At 38.1% G+C, this 19,613-nt stretch overlaps 1 protein-coding gene across 1 annotated transcript; it reads left to right on the forward strand.

Moving 5' to 3' along the window:
• Window positions 1-545: 545 nt before the first annotated feature.
• On the forward strand, window positions 546-18,835 carry LRRC72 (leucine rich repeat containing 72; the record flags this gene model as incomplete). The annotated part of the gene is made up of 9 exons (XM_082291831.1): window positions 546-575; window positions 2,152-2,225; window positions 5,561-5,630; window positions 8,110-8,191; window positions 9,428-9,541; window positions 13,751-13,840; window positions 15,758-15,922; window positions 17,136-17,163; window positions 18,643-18,835. The coding sequence occupies 9 exons, from the start codon at window positions 546-548 to the stop codon at window positions 18,806-18,808; spliced, it is 819 nt and encodes a 272-aa protein (XP_082147957.1). The 3' UTR covers window positions 18,809-18,835.
• Between the last annotated feature and the right edge of the window lie 778 nt (window positions 18,836-19,613).

Below are 19,613 nucleotides of genomic sequence, written 5' to 3' on the forward strand. Positions count from 1 at the left end.
GAAGGACATTGAGGTGCTGGAGCATGTCCGCAGAAGGGCAAGTGTGATGGTGAAGGGTCTGGAGCCCGAGTCCTGTAATGAGTGGCTGAGGGAGCGGCGGGTGTTTAGCCTGGAGTAAAGGAGGCTCAGGGGTGACCTTACTGCTCCCTACACTGCCTGACAGGAGGGCGTACCAGGTGAGTCTCTTCTCCCACGCAACCAGCAACAGCACCAGAGGACATAGTGTCAAGCTGTGCCACAGGAAGAAATAGTTTCTTCACAAAAAGGGTGTTTAGACGTTGGAATGGCCTGCCCAGGGAACTGGTGGAGTCACTGCCCCTGGAAATGTTTAAGGGAAGACTAGATGTGGCACTCAGTGGCATGGTCTAGTTGAGGTGGTGGTGATCAGTCATAGGTTGGACTTGACGATCTCAGAGGTATTTTCCCAAACTGATTCCCCGATTGTAGAGGCACGCTGGAGGTCCTGGCCCCAACAGCCCGGCCCAGCGCAGCCCGGCCCGCGGCTCGCGACCGTCCCCTGCGGCCGCCCACAGCGGGTCTCTAAGATGGCGGCGGCCGCCACCGCCGGCGGGCAGGTGAGCGGGCGGGCCTCGCCCCCCGGCCCGCCCCGGCCGCGCCGCTCCCCGCTCGGAGCGGCGGCACCCCCCGCCGGGGCTCCTCGTACCCGTGCGGCCCCAGCGCCCTCGGCCTCGCCCTCTCGCTGTGCTGTGCTAGGGAGGGCTCGGCAGCGCCACCGCACCCCGAGGCGCGGCGCGCTCCGTCCTCCCGCGGCGGCGGAAGGCGCTCGGCTCCCCCACACGGCCCCGGGGCGGCAGCGAGCGGCTTGGATCCTCCGAGAGAGCCGGGGCAGCCTTTCCTAGGCAGCGGCTGAGCACACGTGGGCCCCGCTGGGGCCGCGCGGTGCGGCGGCGGAGAGCCGGGGCTGACAGGGAAGGGGGGCTCCAGGGTGGGGAGAGCATGAGATCCCGCATAACGGAGGGTGCGAAATACAAGTATTTGAGCACAGCCTTCCTGAGTGTGGAACGCGACACCCGGGATTGGTGCTCTCTGCAGTAGGTGTGTGTTCCCCGTTGTCACATCTGCACTCCCCATTGGTGTGTCCCGCAGTGTCGGAGCCTTACATCGGCACGCTTGGGGTGTCTCACAGCTGCTTTTCTCCAGAGACCACTTGGTGTTCCATGGGCAGATTTTGCACGCGTAGAAAGACAACTATGGCAGTTTGTCCTAAATCTTTCCCCTACAGCTGCACTTGACAGCTGGCCATACCGAGTTCTGGGCAAATGGCAGCGTCCCACAGCCGCGGGGTGGAACAAGCAGCCCTGTGAGTGCCTGGCTGCCTCTGGTCAGAGTGCCACAGGTCCCACACATTTGCAAGTTATTTTGTGTATGTTTAGTACACCCAGAACACGCTGGAGTGGTTGTGCAGCCAATACAGGCCACTCTTGACATGCCTGTCCGTACTTCCAAGCCATTTTGTACGTGTAAAGTTGTATCAATTTTGTGTTTTAAACAATAGTGATCATAATGATAGCTCATCTGTTAAACCCATTTTTTCTGACACACATTTTAGTTTTTATCAGCCACTAGTAAGAGAGATCCATAATTCTTATGTTGGTGGATTTTGTTGCTCTTGCAAGTTATGACACATCACTAATATACTCTGAAAATAAAAATTGTCTGCATTTTTCAATGTTAAATGTACAAGCAGAGTTTTCTAGATGCGTAGCCTTAAAATGTCATGTGCACAGTTTTGAAGTAAAACTGCATAAAATAAAGTTGCAACTGTAATGCAAAGTAAGCAGTTGCCTTGTTCATCACGAGTACTGGGTTAGCTGACCTGAGTGAGAAGCCCATTGTCCAGTTAATGTACATTAATTTCTCACTTCATGTCTACCAACCATGATTCTCCACAGGAAAAAAAAATTAGTGTAAGTGTAGCCTAATCACTGGAGTATTTTTGTCAATATTAAATAGAGACTGGCATTTTTTACCTCTTTATCTCTCTTAGACTATGCTAACAGTTTGCAAGGTGCTGTGATACATATATTAATTTTGGTGTACACATTAAACTCTAAGTTCACCTATGTTACAATGTAATGAATCCATAGTGGTGTAGTACATTGTACTGACAAACGTACTGTATACTGTCAGGCAATAGAAAACCAGCTGAAGATCTGTGGCTATAAGAGCAACATGGATGTCGTAGCACTGCATCTGGCTAGACAGTAAGTAAAATGTTTCTTGTTTTGACTTTTACTAAAGTTGAGCACACAGTAAATAGTAACCTTTCATAGTGCTTTCTGTATCAGGACCTCTCTGAACATTATGTATATGTGAAATGCCAGTAAATCATAGTCTTACGTAGTCCATACACGTTGTGAATGAAGAAATGGTGAGGGTACGCAGACACATAGCAGAACTGTGCTCACAGCTAACAGCCTCATCCTTAGATACACAGTCTGTCTCCAGCAACCCAAAGTTGCTTGAGGGTCTGTGAGTTCACAGAGTTGCACATGAATTTCTGCCATGGGGAGCAGAGGAGTGAGCCTTGATGGGCCAATCTCTGCCTGTTCTAACAGGCTTGTAAGGCTGGGTGGAAGGAGTATCAAGAAGGCAAACAAAAAAACACAGGAGCTGCCCAGTCTAAGAACTGCCAAATTTCTGACCTCCCTGAAGAAATCTGTTACTGCAATGGCAAAACTCAGTGGTACCACCTTTGAAATGACCTGCATCTCTACTGCTAAGAACTGAAGGGAGGGCAGGGCAACATGAAGTGAATATAAGCACAAGAACAGTTATTTTGGGCTGATGAGAGAGCTGATCTCCTCTGAGAGCTTTATGAAACAGCTTGAGATGTGGGGCAGATGAGGAGAAGAAGATGTGCTAAGTGAAGGAAGGCAAAGCTTTCATGAACCTGTGGGTGATCTAGGTTGATAGAGGTGTATGCTGTAGTATGAACATGCTGAGAGGCTGCCATAAAGGGATGGATACATGACAGGACATACTTCAAAGTTTTGGGAAAGCGTGCTTTGAATTTCTGGCCAGGGCACAATTCCAAGTGTTGCATACCTGTCTGCAGCCTCACAACTGCATCCACTGCTCACATGGTTGATAGCATACAGAAAGAACTAATGTAGTTTAATAATTCAGGGACAAGGTTTTCAAGGTCTCTTGGTCCAAATGAGTGAAAAAAAAAAAAAAGGTGTTAAGGGATTTCAGTGTTGTCTAGTCTGTTTTTGATGGAAACCATATGGTCTTGAAAATCTAAATGTGCTCACTAGTATGTTTAAATTTCTTATCCCATCTCCTGATTTACACCAAGAAAGTATTTGATAATTTGTGATGTAAAACATATAGTTACTGTCAATTTTTTTAAGATATGCATTTTAGAAAGAAGAAAATGTGTAAAATTTAAGGGAGAAGTTGAAATAATGAGACAATTAAAAGGTGCATATATACATACTTTCTAAACAATACAATTATTATACTGCATATGTAAAGAATTAAGTCTGTGTATACAGTCTTAATTGGCATATTTTCTGTTCTTAAATGCTTGAATGTGTGCCCTCACTGGCTTTGAAATTTTTTTTTTGCTATAGAATAAAAAGAAATGTTCACATGGTAGATACAGAAGTGATCTGTCTGCCCATGAAACCATTTTGATAAATGATGCAAGATGGATTCTGTGATGATTGGATAGAAGTGAACTCCTTTTATTCTGTATCAGTTTATATAAACTTGAACCTCATCCAAGCTCAGTATCAGATCATGCCTCCTTTACTGTTGGTTTGACATATTTTTCTGCTAGCTGAAATAAGAAAATGGAAACAAATAATTATAGTCAATCAAATGAGAGAGAATGAGTTACTATTAAAGGGACATGAAACAATGTATTTTGGACACTGAAAGCTGTCCTCCCAGGGAAACTGATTAACTTAGCAGTAGGTAGAAAAAGAGTGCTGCAGGCCAAAAAGGATCAGTTTATAAAAGACATACAAAGTCTGGAAGGCATCTAGAAAAGGACAGGCTCTTTCAAAATGTTGGAGGAATTAAGCTCTACCTGGGGCAAATTAGATGCCTTAATATAAAAAAAGCGCCACAAACAACAAACCAGATTGAGGCTTGGAGATAGTGAAGATGAGGCTGTTACTAGACAGGGAGTAAAGCCAATTAAATGTAAATCTGTAAACTAGTTGTAGAGTGGCAGTGACCAAGAATGTAAGAAATTTTGTCTTTGCTACCTGAAATGTAGTTCAGGGGTGCACAGGAGAATCAGATAGGAGCTCTGTGTGTCCTGTCAACAGCCATCTGCTTGTCCCTGCTACTTGCAGTGGTGTCTTTTTCTGTTAGTTGTGATAATAGACACATTAAGTTAGTTTTTATGGCTTATCTGAGAAAGCCAAATAAACAATTTAACAAAGTAACAACATGAGAGATAATCTGATTTTCAGTAATACAAGGGACTAAAAGTATAGCACCTCAACTTTGTAGGGTTTGCTCTTGACTGACTTTCATTTCCAAATGCAAGATGAGAAAAGGCATCCACCCACCCTCCCTTTGTCTGTACCTGGAGGGTGTGTTGGGAAAAAAACCCCCAACAAATAAAATGACAACATGGAAAGATAGAGACCAGGTTTCAAAGTTGGAAAACAAACATGACTTTAGCCTGATGATATGAGGTTAGTTTTTTTCAGTCCTGTTACTTTCTGAAACACTGGCCTTAGTCTTGCAACACATTAAAATCCACAAGGAAATTTTTATTATTAAAAATATAATTAAAAATTGTCAAGTAAAGGTAATCTATAACTTTTCTAGTGGAAATTAAGAACATTTATTTAAAGCAATGAAAAATAAAGAAGAGCAATTAGTTAAAATTCCTTGGCACCTCACTAATATTTTGTGGTCAGTAGGTAATTTTTTATTTATAGTACACTAGCAAACTCAAAGTGCTAGATACACAATTAAAAAAATAAGACCATACTAGCACATGGGAGATCATTTCAGCCTCAGTGGATGCAGTGGATGTGCTAAGTTTCTATGAGAACAGGACAGGAGTGGAAAAAGGGCAAAATATTTCACAATATTCACTAATATAAAAAATAATAAAAAATGCACATTGACATGTTTGATGTCTGTCTTCTGTTGGCTTCTCTGGCACTCTGGCTGGACAATCCCCACTGCACCTTCAAAGCAGTTTTCCTTTTAGCTTCATGTCCCCAGGGTGCCAAACTTCTCCTCCTGTGTTCTGAGCAGGATTTCTACAAACTGCAAAGTACATGTGACTCAGACTCATAACTCATGCTATTATGGAAAAGCAATTAATGTATCACTTATTTTGTTCCTGTTTCTTTACCACCTGCTGCCTCGTTATGCTTGCAGGTGTGCAGAGTGCTTACACTGTCTCTGCCATCTTGTTCTTTTTGTCTTTATCTGCTATAAATTCTAGGGAAGTGTGCCTTTCTAGTTCTTGTATAATATTATTTATGAAAAATTAAAATATTTATAAAATTACTAAGCACTACTGATGTTAAATTTGTTACTCTTTTTTTTTTTCCACCAGAGGACTAAGGAGTATCCCAAGTCTATCACAGTTTCCCAGATTAAGGTATTTGTGGATTAACAACAATAAGGTAATAAAATATTTCTTTAAAGAGCAGAACAATGCATCTATACTCTCTGATTTTTTTTTTCTAACACAGTATTATGTAATTGTCAAACTCATCAATTACTTTTAATTTCCAGGCTAATTTAACTGTCAAATATAACAGATTTGAAGAAACCTTGTTTTTTTTAAATTACAGAGTATAAGCTAATGTATTTTCCTTTAGATTCACATCAGATTTATCAGTTCAGTGTATTTAAGAAGCAGAGGTTCTGTGCTAATTCCTCAGTTCCCAGTGTAGCTAGAGTGGGCAGTTCTTGGAACAGACCGAGGGGTGATGTGGCTGTAGGACAGGAGTGGGTTGCAGGAAATGCATGGCTCTTCTTTGCCCTTGCAGACATGCACAGTTTATTTCCTGGCAGGCTGATGGTCGAGGTGAGGTTGCTTTTTGATGTCATGCACACAAGAGTGACATAAAACTCTGTGAAATGAGCTTCTCCCTGTGCACAGGAAGCAGCACTGCAGTTCTAGGGATGATGGGGTATCTGCTGCCCTTACACATTGTGTCACCTAAACTCGGTGTATTTAAGAGATTTCCAGACAAATGGTTGGAGTGTGACATTGGGCCACATTAATTTCTCTTGTTTCTCATGCAGTGTAAGGTCCTAAATCAGTTACACAAACCACGTGCCTCACTTTCTCCATCTGTGCAAATCTGGATCCTAGTGTTTATCATATCCTCTATGGGTTTTAAGACAGTGCTCTGTCAAAATGTCCAGACAATACAGTTTCCAGTCAATTGTAAGCACATCTTGTCTGACACAAAATCATGTACTAGACAGTAGAATTGTCTGATTTAGAAATCTATATATTCATAGCCAACCATTACTAAATGGTTGAATTGAATCCAAACCCTCACCATTAGTCAATGGTAATAAAAAGCAAGAAAACTAATAAAACCCCATAAATATTTTTTACTGTACAGTAGTTTACATGACTTTCACAGTGAACCCAAATTCTTAAATCACCAGAATTGCTTGCTCAGGTAAGTAAGTAGATCTGTGAGCAGCAGAAAAAATAAATTTACATTCCATGTCACTTCAGAGCACATGTATATCTGCTGCCCCAGGCTAGCATCAGTTATATGGCATCTTATGTCCAATTCATCAAAAGATCTCTATTTATCCAACTATTTTCAAAAAAAGCAAAAGTATAGATATGTTAAAATATTGAACCAAAATCACGGGTATAATAAGGCTTTTCCTTGTATAGCTAAAGGACATTAAAGAAAAAGAAGAAATGGCCTGATGACTAAGCAGAACTGATCTTGCTGATCAAAAAAGTTAAATAAATTGGATTTTTGATCACTTTCCTACCTAAGCAGTAACAAAGAACATTCTTTTGTTGTTCTGTGTAACTTGTGTGGAGAAGTCACTCAGTGGCTTTTCATAGGAAAAGCCTTACTTAAATGCCTCAATAGGAGGAGCATATTTTTCTGTACTCAGTAGTTTTATCAAAAAAAAAAAAAAAAAAAAAGAGCAAACTCCAGATGATCCTGAAAACAAAACTTGCCAAAGATAGGGAAAACCACTGTACCACGGAGTGGGAAAATTTCTGTCTTAATGCTCTTCCTTCCAGCTTTCAGATACTGTTAATGCATAGAGCAAAGCACATTTATTTTGGAGTCAGTGGCAAAATTCAAGGATTGAAGTAATTCCTTCCCTAACAAATTACTTCCCATGACAGAATTCAAAGAGTCAGGAATATCATTCTGTTTGTTGCTCTTGCATTTAAACCGTGGGATAAAAACTTCCGCACCATTAGTGGTCCCAGTTCTCAGTAATTATAAAGGTCAGCTTGTTATCCCACTGCAGGCACTTTACCTTGCACTGGAGTCAAGCAGTACTGGAATTGAGCTTCTCCAAGCAAGAAGGTGTGATTCCATAGGGACTGAAGATAGCTCTTTATTGGGGATACACCTCTACACATACTTACTTTTTTTTCTGTAACTCTAATTGATTCTCTAAATATGATTAGATGACATTTCTGAAAAATTAGGACAAATTTGTGCTCTTTAAGCCTGCTAGTGAAAAAATAATTTAAAAGCAAGAGGCTTGGTTTATTCCAATTATATATTTTAGGAATATTTTTAAACCAACATAGAATTATTGTGCTCTACAAGGGTCTTCTCACAATAAAAATTATTTCAAATGTGGATAGAAGGAAAAGAGAATGTGGAGACCAGGGAATTTCAGAGAAATGTCCTTCCAAATACAAATGTTAAATCTGTATTTCAAAAAATTAGATAAGGCTGTACTGCTTGTATTTGATGTGTAATTAGTATTTCTAATGAAGGTTGAACTGTCAAGAGAATCCTTAAACCAAGAGTCTTAAACAGAAATATAAGAAACTACTTGTGGTTAAACAGTTTTCAAGAGGCCACATTTATAATTCTCTGACACTGTATTTAGACTGACAGATAACACTTTGCCTAACTCTGATTTCAGATCCAAGATTTAACCTTCTTGGTCAAAAACTATTGCTTGACTGAACTCTATCTCAACAATAATGAGCTGACAGATATAGCAGGTACCAATCTTCCATTTTTAGATTGTTGAGCAGAGGCCTATACTTTCTTTTCTCTGTATTGGCATTCAAATTCATAAAACTGGATGACAGGCAAGTAACTTATTGGTTGAAAGCTCCTATGTATGCATAATTAGAGTGTGTTAATTATTCGATATTTAATTTTTCCAGCATACTTGAGTGGCAATAAGGTGATATGTTTATTCCGGTATAAGGGATGAAATGTCATTTACTTTATGTCAGGCAATTGTGAAAAAATTTTTGACTTACATGACCATATTTAATATTGAGAATTCATAACCAGAAGTATTTTGCAAAGTTACTGCCAAACTTGGTTCATTGTAAAAATGCATCTGTCTTATACTTCTGTTTCAGTTTTGCTTACCCTTGTAGATTGAAATGGCTTTACCAGACTTGTGAATTTGTGAATGAACAGACCAAAGCATAATAGATTTCTAAATATTTTAGACATTTTAAATGTTAACATTTTATTTTTCTCTGTATCTGTAAAATGCTGGGATGAGAAATGATCTTGATTAGTTTCTGTGAAATTTTGAGCTAACTTTATCTTTGAAAGACATAAGCATGGATACTAGAGACAATACAGATGATTACAAAATATGGGTAAAGAGAAGGGTATCATTAGTAGAGAAATGTGGATGAAATACTGTATATAATTTGGAAAATGGGATGTCTAATCCTGATGTGTGAGGATGTGAACACATAGTCTGGGTCACAACAATATTTTGTAATGGCTTTTTAATGCATCAGTAATTACTTGGAACTGAACTATTTTCTAAGGAATTCACTATTTATTATTTGTGAGGCAAAGGCGGTATTAGGGATATACTATTGTTTGTGAGGCAGAGGTAATATTAGGTCAAAGGTAAAAGGAAGTGAATTTATCAAATGTTATAGGGATATAGGAGGAAGGAAGGGAGGCAGAAGAGAGGTTGCAGTTGCGGCTGATTTGTTGATGCAAAGGTGATGTGGACAAATGGAAAGAATTGAAATGAAAAAAAAAGTTAGGCATGTGTTTAAAGGATGTGACTAGAAAGGTGAAAAGGACATTGAAATCTCTAATTTATTGTTTTAATTAATATCTCCTGCAATGTGTTACCAAAAGACAGGCACAGATAGATAACTAAAATATCAAATTTGGTGTACAGCATAGCAAAATAATGTTCTAGTAAAGGCAGATGTGGTGAGAATCATTAATTATTTTTCATTTTATTTCAGGTGCTCTGAAACACTTACGTTCATTGCAGATTCTGTTTCTTCACAACAACGAGTTAAAAAAACTTGGCAAAACAGTGAAGGAATTGAAAGGAATGATAAGCTTGCAGACTCTAAGTAATATCCTACTTTTATTTTGCAGAACAGCAAGTAGTAGCTTTCTAGTTTCTTATCAGGATATTTCTTGTCTGTTTCCGCTCATTTGCTAATAGCTTTTGAGGCTAATTATCAATTTAAACCAAATTTGACAGAATAAAGAGATGTCTAAGACATGAAAATTCCACAAAGAGTACCTCAACTGAGGAAAACTGCTAAGTGAGTTCAGAAGTGAACTTTTTGGCTGCTGGCTAGCCAGTATCTTGGATGAGTAGCTTGGAGGGTGTCTAAGCAGTTTACAGCTGCCTCTTTGTAATGGAATACAGGAGTACAGTGAGATTATCATAGAGGTGAAAGGAGTTGAAAAATGGGTGTTATTGCTGTGGGGAGTGTGAGTGATAGGTTATAGAACCCAAATTCTTGCCTCATTAATTCTCTTGCTTATAGAACTTCCTATCTGCATCTTTTTGGCAGACTGGATTTCTAGAGCCTAAGAATAAATACACTTTAGGTATTATTCATAACAATGTCTGTTAAGGAGCATACACTAGCTGGAAATGGAAATTTCAAATGAAGTTATACTGTTGGCACCACTAAGTTGCAATGTAAGAAGTAGCCTCCAGGGAAGGTAGGATATATGCTATTAAGATATTGAAAGTGAAAGCATAAGCAGTCTTTTTCCATGATTCCTAAAGGAATGTCAACATATGCCATGCCAGATGCTTGCAAAGAAGACAGGAAACAAGTTTTGTGCCTTAGTGACATGGTTAAGGAGGTGAATGTCAGAATGTCACCAGGCCGTAACACCTCCTTAAGCATTCAGAAAACTGAATGTCTGATTGTGGGAAAGGAAAATATGAATGGAAAAGCAAACTTTTAATTGAGCTTGACTTTGGGCCAAAACTAAAAAAACAAATCAAGCATTTAGGAAGACAACATGCCAGCCAAACTACTGATATTTTTTTCATTATATGCAAGATAGAAAAATTAGTCCATTTAAGAATTCAGTTGTTTGAAGTGATTAGGCAGAGTCTGGAAAGACATCCTATGTATGAATGGTGCAGTCACTTGATTTTAATATTAGCTCTACAAATTAATAAGGAGCTTCAACAAGCACAGGAAGTTTGTTGTACTTGTTGCAACCATCTGTGGGAAATACCTAGCAGATAGTTAAAGTGCTGCTGAGTTATTATGAATGGCAGTTACAAAGGCACGGTGAAAATTGGATGCAAATTGGACTGGCCACCACCATAGAAAAGGAAATGTTTGAAAGAACAATCAAACAATATATATAATATACTGATCTACCCTAATTAAAAAAAAAAAAAAAAAGTTGTTTAGTTCAAAGATTTGTACAATACTACAGTAACCAGTAGAAGAAGCTTAACAACCTTAATAACCATAACTTTAAAGTCATTCTTTCTTGACCTTTGCAGTCATGAAAAAAATTGTCAGTGTGTTTGCTCCAAGGGGATTTCATAATAATGAGTTCTCAAATTAACAGGTCTCTATTGGTTTAATAAAATGCCCTGTCATATTTGAACTAAATTAAATCAGTAAATGAACAAAATAAATTTTAAAAGTCATATCCTATACATCATATTACTATATAATTTATCTGCCTTCTTGCAATATTAATAAATAATAAATGGGTGCAGAATTTGCACTGTGTAGCTTTGAAAAGGGCTGTGCACATAACTCACTTTTATAAAACAAAGCCAGTGAGACTTCTCACTGTTATGAGGTAGATCTTTTTTATTGCCAAACAATCTGATTTTAAAAAAACCCTGCTTGCTAGCCTTCAACAGAGCTCCTGGATGCTTAACAGCATTTTATTGTTTTGTAGCTCTTGGGGACAATAGAACTATTAAAACACACTATTATTGTTCACTTCAGGAGTAGCATCCAGCTGCCAAAATGTTGCCAAAATTTCTCTTCCTGAAGGCTCTCTCATGATTTTAGCCACTGCCCTGCACTGGATGTGTAGCCTAACAACCATCCTTCATCAGGTGTCTAGGGAAGACACTCAGCTTCAAAAGATTTACTGCACATGCTGCTCACAACTGCAGCCTTTTGGGAGATTCAGAGTGTTTCTTTATGGGCTCACCTTGTGCTCACTTCTCCCTTTTGGAATCCAAGATTTTTGTTACGTACTCTGTAAATTGCCTCAACTGATTTATTGTCCACAGCTGATAACATCCTGCTGCTATACCTCAGAAAACTCCCTTGTTCACTCTGTTTCTGCCCCATGTGGCAGAGGCACACTGTTTTCCTACAGATAGAGAAAACAGACAAAACTGTGGAGGAAGAAAGCATTATCCTAATTTGTAGAACTAAAATTGCATGACCTTGACAAGAAAGTAGATAGCTCAGCCAGGAATTGATCCCAGATGTTTTGTAAAACAAAACCATCTTGATCTGTACAATGGTTGAATTTATTGTAAAAATAAGTAGTAGAAAAATTCACATTCTCTAAAACAAACCTACAAATCTGTGTTGTTGAGCAGGGACGTAGTCCAAGCAGCATCTAGATTCACAAGTGTTTAATATCAGACCTGGTTTGTGCCTTGGAAAAATCTCTCTTGAATCATTATTCTATTCCACTACCAAACATAGCTGCTCTTAGAGATCTTTCTGAAACATTTTTCTCTCTGGAATGCTGTAGTATATTTTCTTGACTCAAAAACAGACTTATCAGATACATACGTAATATTCTTTCTGATTAACACTTTCTAGGAAAAAATAGATATATATTACTTTGTTCAGTAAAAATAGAACTTTTGCTGCCACCATGTGGGTTTCTTACTAATTTTAAGTACATTGATTTTAAAAAAAATATTAAAGAATTAAAATTAAAAGTTTTCCTCTGCATACATGGAACAGGTGTTTTCTATGTAGGAAAATACATAGACAGGTTTATTCCAGCCCTCTTACTTCTCCAAAATATCTGCTAAATCCCATCGAGCACTGAGCTCTCTCAGCAGCCATACTTGTCCTGAACAACGTGAAATTGCATCCTGTAGTTTACAAATCTGTATGGAGTGTTTTCAGGCTTTTTTCTTCTACTGTCTCTTATTCAGTAATACCATCTTCCTCTGCCTAACTGCTAAAATGATATTATAACAGAATTTTTTTACCCTAGAGCAAGTCCTAGCCACAGGCTCTCCCCAGAAAAACAGATTACTGTAGACTGTAGCAGAAGTTGTAAAAATTATTAAGATTTTTTTTCCCCCACTCTGATCTCAAGGTGACAGCCTCCTGATTTTTTTTACTGTCTTAGAAGAACAGTATTTGTATAAGGACATAAATAGCATTATTATGTTTTTTATTTAGAAAAGAAGCCCCACCCCACAACACTTGTTTGTTTATTAGCTGATCCGTGAATGAACCAGTTTCTATTTTAATCAGCCTCAGATATCACTGTCACTAAACCAACTGATTTGGCATGTGAGCTAGGCTAATGTTCCACACCTGGCAAAGCAGCAGCACAGGACTGATACCTGTCTCTGTGTTGCAAAGGTTTGGTTATACAGGTAATGTGAACCTGAACATGAACATTTTAGCCAAGTTGCTAATGGGCTTTTGAAGCTCGATATCTCAAGCCTCAAGGAAAGCTAGTGGGACACAGGGTGTCCGGAATTTAGGCCCTATGAAACATTTTTCTCTTAAGTTTCGTGAGTTCTCAAACTCATCATCTGTCAAAACATCAGAAGGCTTTGTATTTACATTTTATATTGTGTCTGTGGGATACAGCCTTTTATCAGCTCTGATAAAGTCTTAGGTGTCCTAAAGCTCATCTGATATTAATAACTCCATCCTCCTACAAATGTTGTGTCTTACGTTTAAGCTGTCACACCTAAAAGATCATTGTTATTTAAAATAGGTACTACCTAACAATATGTGAGAAAATCAAAGGGAAACCCTTCAGTGTTTTTTCTGTAGATCTTAAAAAATCAAAAAATACTTCAAAGGTTTGGAGTGCATGATGGCACCTTTACTCAGTTCTTGCCTGTGGTATTTTCCATACTCTGCAGAAAGTCAGTTCCTGCAGTCCATGTTTAGGTGAGTAATGAGACTGCTTTGTTTACCCAGAGTAAGAACAATTTGAATTTTATGTTTCATACAAAATCTCTTGCTCCTAGTGACCTTTAATTTTCCTGCTTTGCAAAGTGCTTCTTTCACTGGGTTTGGTTTTTTGTGACATTGTTTTTTTCTGCATACATTTTGCAGACCTATTCCAAAACCCTCTGGCATATGATCCAGACTACCGGCTTTATGTGATATACTTCCTTCCTTCAGTTCAGCTCCTTGACAGGAAATGTAAGGGTTGCTTTCCTCTCTCACAAAGCATTGGCCGTTGCTTTTGATTTTAACCAGTTTGAAAAAATAGGTGGAATTATCTTAGCTGTTCTTTTACATGCATTTGTTGATAGAGAAAAATGACTAATGAACAAGATACTCGTATTTTGCAAGATTTGTCAAGCAAAAAGAGTTTGCATGGCATAAACACTTTGTTAAATGCTTTTGATTTCTTTTTCTTTTTAAATTGTTTAGGTTTTTCTTGTACCTTGGTCTATTTGGGTAAAGATAAAAGCCTGTGCTTAGAAACATGTACCTACCTCTGTGCATTCAGACTAGTATATATTAACAGGGGTGAGCGTGCTTATTTAGGTATGGATAATATCCTGAGCTATCTATGTGTTTCTGTACATTTAAATATGTATATGAACGTTTCTTGGTAAGGTAAATGCAGACTAAGCTTTCAAGTATAATAAATATTCACAAGTCATCAAGAGATCTTTCACAGCTTGTCTGCAGATTGTAAATTCTACAGAAGAGAAAATTTTCTTAAGAATAGCCAGATTTTAAATCAGTGAAGCCATAAACTTGCCACAATGTACTCAGAAAATCAGCTTTGGTGATTTTTGTCTCTGGTGTTTGGAGAACTGTGTGACTGGCACGACTGAAAATTACTGGAGAGCACTGAGAAAATAGCTGATTCCTACTCAGCTCTAGCTTGTAAGAGAGTAGCAAGGAAAAATCAGTGCCTTCTTGAAAAGGGACTGAGCAAGGCAGATGCAGGATATCTGCAGGTGCTGGGACTCTGTGCAGCTGTTGTGAAGGAAAGCTGATGGATGGGCCCCAGCAGGTGCCAGGGGTTGATGAGGAGTTGCTGGATCTCACCAGGTGCCCATTTGCTCACACAGTCATTTTGCACTGGTACCTCCACTCTCCTGAGTATTTGCTCTTGTGTTAAGAGTTGTGCTTAACACAGCTGTCAGGCTGTGTTACTGAATATCACTTTTTGACTGGGAAATGATGACTGAAGCTTAATGTGCTGAAAAATACGTGTTGCATTTACATGTCTAGAAACACTTCCATAAAACTTCCTGGACTTCATCTCCTAAATACAGTTCTACTGTAGTCAGTCCTGGATTAAGACTTGAAGCAGTAATTTGTGTCAAGCTGTATCCTGGACTTTCTATTTAGTGAACTATTTCTCTAAAAACATTACAAAGCTTCTTCACCATCTGTAGAACATTACCAGAACATAGTCCTGGCTGTCTCCTTTACACAAGACATGTGCTCATGTTCTCTTACCTTCAGGCATGACTACTGCAGTTCCTTCCTAATTGGTCCCCTAGACACCATGACTCCAAAACTTCCCTGAACTGAAAATGCTTCTGCCAGTTACTTGCTCTAAAAGTTTAGCTCACTTCTGTTCCATAGCTGAAGTACTAGATTAGTATAGAGTTCATATATTTGAACCTACCATCCCCAATTTGATTTAACAGCCTCAAGCTATTTGTTTAAAAATTAAAATTATTTCTTTTAAAGTGCGGAACAGGAAGAATTTAAGCTTTTCTTTTGATTGCACTCCTAGGGTTTTCTCTGTAATTGACCAATGGGAATTGAACTGGCCTTAAACCAGGACTTGTATTTGCTATTCATAATCAAAATCTTTACTGACTTCTGCAGTAGGCCTCATTTAAGCAGCACGAAAAGTCTTGCTTTCTAGCAAAAAACTGCACTCAGAAGAAAATATTTTATTGTACAGGGCTTCACCCTAAAGCCTTAGAAAATACCACTCCATGTTCCCATTTTGAATTGTTCTGAAATTGTGTCATTAACATCACTATTGTTAAAAAACTGCGCAGAAAATACATGAATAACCTTTTGTATGCAGCCTTTTCAATTGATAAAAGAAAATTAAATTTTTTATATCCCTTTTAACAGCAGTTACACAAAGAGAAAGGGAGTCAGCACTTCATCTCTATAACCCCAAAAGGGCTTGGGTCATGCAGTCAATAGCTTTTGGGAAGAGAGTAGATACATCCCTGGTGACTACGGTGGGATCTAGCAGATGCACTCAACCAGCCAGAAGACCAATAATGCCCTCAGGTATTTACAATACTGGAAGGAAAAGAATACATTTTTAGGTGATTTGAATTAGAAACATTTTTTTCATTCATCTGATAAAATGTTATTGGTTTTGGTAATAAAATATAAATGCATCAAGAACTCAGCTAGTTTGCTTCATGAAGTAAGTAGTTGTAGCAGCAGCAGGCAACAAATGAATCCTTCCACTTGAGAGTATTGTGGCAGATAATTTCTAATCAAACACTGTAGTTACATTATTGTCTTTAAAGACAGCTAAACAAAATTTTTTGTCAGTATGAGTCTTGTGTTTAGTTTTACCTTTATTTAAAACGTCTCAATACACTTCTGACTCTCAGCATCGTAGAGTTTTGATGCCCTCTAGTGCTTTTACAAGATAATCTCTTGAAAATATTTTCTTCTAGTGTTTTAAATGTTACGTATCTTGCCTGGTTTTGTAAGCAGATTCCTCTTTATACTTTCCAAGCTGAGAATATTTTAATGATGTCTTATAATAGCATATAAAGCAGTTTTTAGAGTTCTTAAAACATTCAGATCTGGAAGCGAGAAAGCAGGTGAATACCACCTGTAACCACGAGACTTGTATCACAATCTAGAACAAACTTTGAAATTCCACCAATCTTGTCATCTTTTTTTATGTTTTAAAGATAAGAAAACCACCATTGTGCATAGATGACTGAAATAGTAGTATTTTAAATAGCGTAGATGGAAGTTTGGAAAGTAATCAAATACCTGCCAGTTTTTTAAAATGTATATATCACAATAGTAAAACTGAAAGCACTGTATTTAACAATTATTTTGAAGAGGTTGGGAAAAGGAGGATAGTTTAAGCATATTTACTAATTTTTTTGCTGATGATGGCCAAAGTGGGCTGACAGCTGTCTTTAGCTCTGCCCTGCAATCATGCACATATACAGTGGCATCATTATCTGTGAAAGAAAACATGGCTGTGTATGTCTACAGGAAATAAAACACAAGAAACTTAAAAACACTTAATGAAAATAAAATACAAAAAACTTAAGACTACATACACTTAAAACCCAACAAATACTTGCTTCCACAGGAATTTAATAAAATATTATCTTAAATATTTCAAATCATGTGCTAGTTTTCAATTAATTTGAACAAGCAATTTAGGATCAGGATAGTAATCAATCCTCAGCTATTCAAATTGGTGTACAGCCATTAACGTCATAATTTGAACTTTCTGTTATAGGTTGTGAATTTGGAAATAACACAAATAAGTAAGTACTGTTTTGGCTTTCTTCTTCCTTTTACATCTCTGAAGCATTTAATCTCCTCTTGCCATGCTTAAAAAATACCCTAACTAGAGAAAATGTCCAGTAAAAATGAGCTTTTGAAACAGTTTCAGGTCTTTGTATTTAATATAGCTGCAACTCTACACTAGGTTTGATGTCTAAAATTTAGTACTGAAAGGTATTCCACATTTGGAAATTGGTACATAAAAATGCCATTTATTTGTAAGATCAAATACTGATCACTAGAAAAAGCATGCTCAAAGTATTAAGAGCATCAGAATAGCTGATCTGTATTATGTCCCAGAAAACATTCTCCTGACTGGCTGTTCAAAAATACACTCTCTGGAAAATATTATGACTTGTAGAATGAAACATTTTTAGTCTGTACATGATGTTATTTTTATTCTGTTCAGTTTCAAAATCATAGAAATAAATGTAAAACTTTTATTTCTGTGTCTGGATTGAGACAGGAGAAAGGTTGCATTTTAATGTGACATTTTAGATGCACACTTTTTAAGAATAAATCTACAAACTTTAGGTATCAGGCTTGGCTTTATTTTCTAGCTTTACACATGAAAAGATTTGAAAAATGCATTAAAGGAAATAATAAAACCCTACATGTGATATCCTTTAACAGTACTCGGAACACAGGTCTTTAAAATCAAGCTAATTTCTGTTGAAAAATTAATTCTTACCTGCCTTCAGTGGAGTTAGCTGTCCTCATTGATAGAATGGATGTGCAGCTGCCTCGAGTCTTACTTACGGAAATGCTGAGGCTTTGCAAGGTGCCTTTTCGTGACAAAGAGCATTATACTCAGTGGAGATAGTCCTGTGGCTTATATGAGGTGTGTCACTACAGGGACGTCTTTAAGAAAGAAGTTCTTACAAGATAGTTTTAATATTGTATCTGAGTTGGAAGGTTTTGGTTCCTTGTCAATCCTGCTTTGACACTGTGAGTCTGTTGCTTTTCTCTCCCAGACTGCAGCTGTGGCAGGATCCATGAACACAAGCTCACAGGGATCTGGATTCAGAGCTTGGAGAATGGATATTTGCCTGAGGGCTAGTTAAGAGATCCACAGTGGAATAAATGTGCATTTAAATTAATGGGTATAAAATCACTTGAATCATGTCCATTGAATCAGAGCATTAAAAGTAAACAATTATAACTTTTGTGGGGGAAAACACTGAAAACAAAAACATTTTTAAGTCTACTATAAATGTATTTAAAATAATTTATAGCATGATTTTTTCAAATAGAATCCTATGACTCTGACCTATTCTCATTTTGTTTTGCTGTCTTAAATTTGGTAGAAGAAAACTTCCTGTAAATTTAAGATTTTTAAGTCCTCCCTCTTAGCGTCATCATGACTGCTACTTTCACTTTCTACACAGTGTGTGTTGTAAATTAGTCCTGAAGTGGTTTGGAAATGTTCAGGTAATGGACTTGCTTTGTTCTTTTTGCAGAGTACCATTTGAGGACCCCAAAGAGGCGGTTTTAGCACGGGCAATGGCAAGATCTCTAATGGAATTTTCAGCTGTGGATTGGAACAAAGTAGCCACCTGTCAAGAAAGACGGCTTAAAAACAAAGCAGAAGAGCCCCTTGAGAAGCTGACAGTCCAGTTTAGATGAGAAAAAACCAATTTCTCTCTCTAGTGTTAACCCCGTAAGTAGGTTAACATCTCAATAAAACAAGTACACAACAACATGCCTCTAATTAAGTGAATTTCCAGAAAAAAATTGTTATTTTTTATACTACATATGTAGTATAGAGAGTGAAGAAATTAAGATAACAAATGATAAACAGTGGCAATGTTATAAAAAAAGTTGCTTGAAATGCAATTTACTGTAATTTTGTTATCAGAAAGTACTAAACTGCACACTGATTTTTAAGAAACTAAGGATAAATACTTTTATTTCCTATAATACATTTCCTCACGTATTTCTCCTTCCATTCCATCAAAGGCCTAAAGTCAATGATGCTTTCTAAACATATCAAAGCCTTTCTTTCAGGTTGTAGCTTGTCTTCTGAGTTCCTTCCTTCTCTCCTAAGTTAGCACAGAGCCACAGGACAGTCTACATTGGCAGGGATCTCTGGAGCTTGTCCAGTCCAACCTTCCTGTTGAAAGCAGGTTGGAGATGAGGTTGTCTGGTGGCCTGTCAGGGAACCAGATTTCCAATGAGCAAGGCACCACCACTGGGAGGATCAAAGAAGGATTTGTGCTGGGGATTATGGCACTCTTCCAAAACCCTGACTCTTTTGCCCTGAAGGGCTGGCATTTTCAGAGAACCCTTGAAGAGCAACGCATCCCTGTGAGCCCCAAATGCTATGTGTGGAACAGGGAAGCAGCAGCACTTCTGCATTCCCAGAGCTCAGAGTGGAGGGTGACTACAGATCTGAGTTCCAAGCAGGCAACTCGCTTGCCAGCTGTCATGA

This window comes from Coloeus monedula (genome assembly GCF_965178545.1).
Source record: "Coloeus monedula genome assembly, chromosome: 1".
NCBI lineage: Eukaryota > Metazoa > Chordata > Aves > Passeriformes > Corvidae > Coloeus > Coloeus monedula.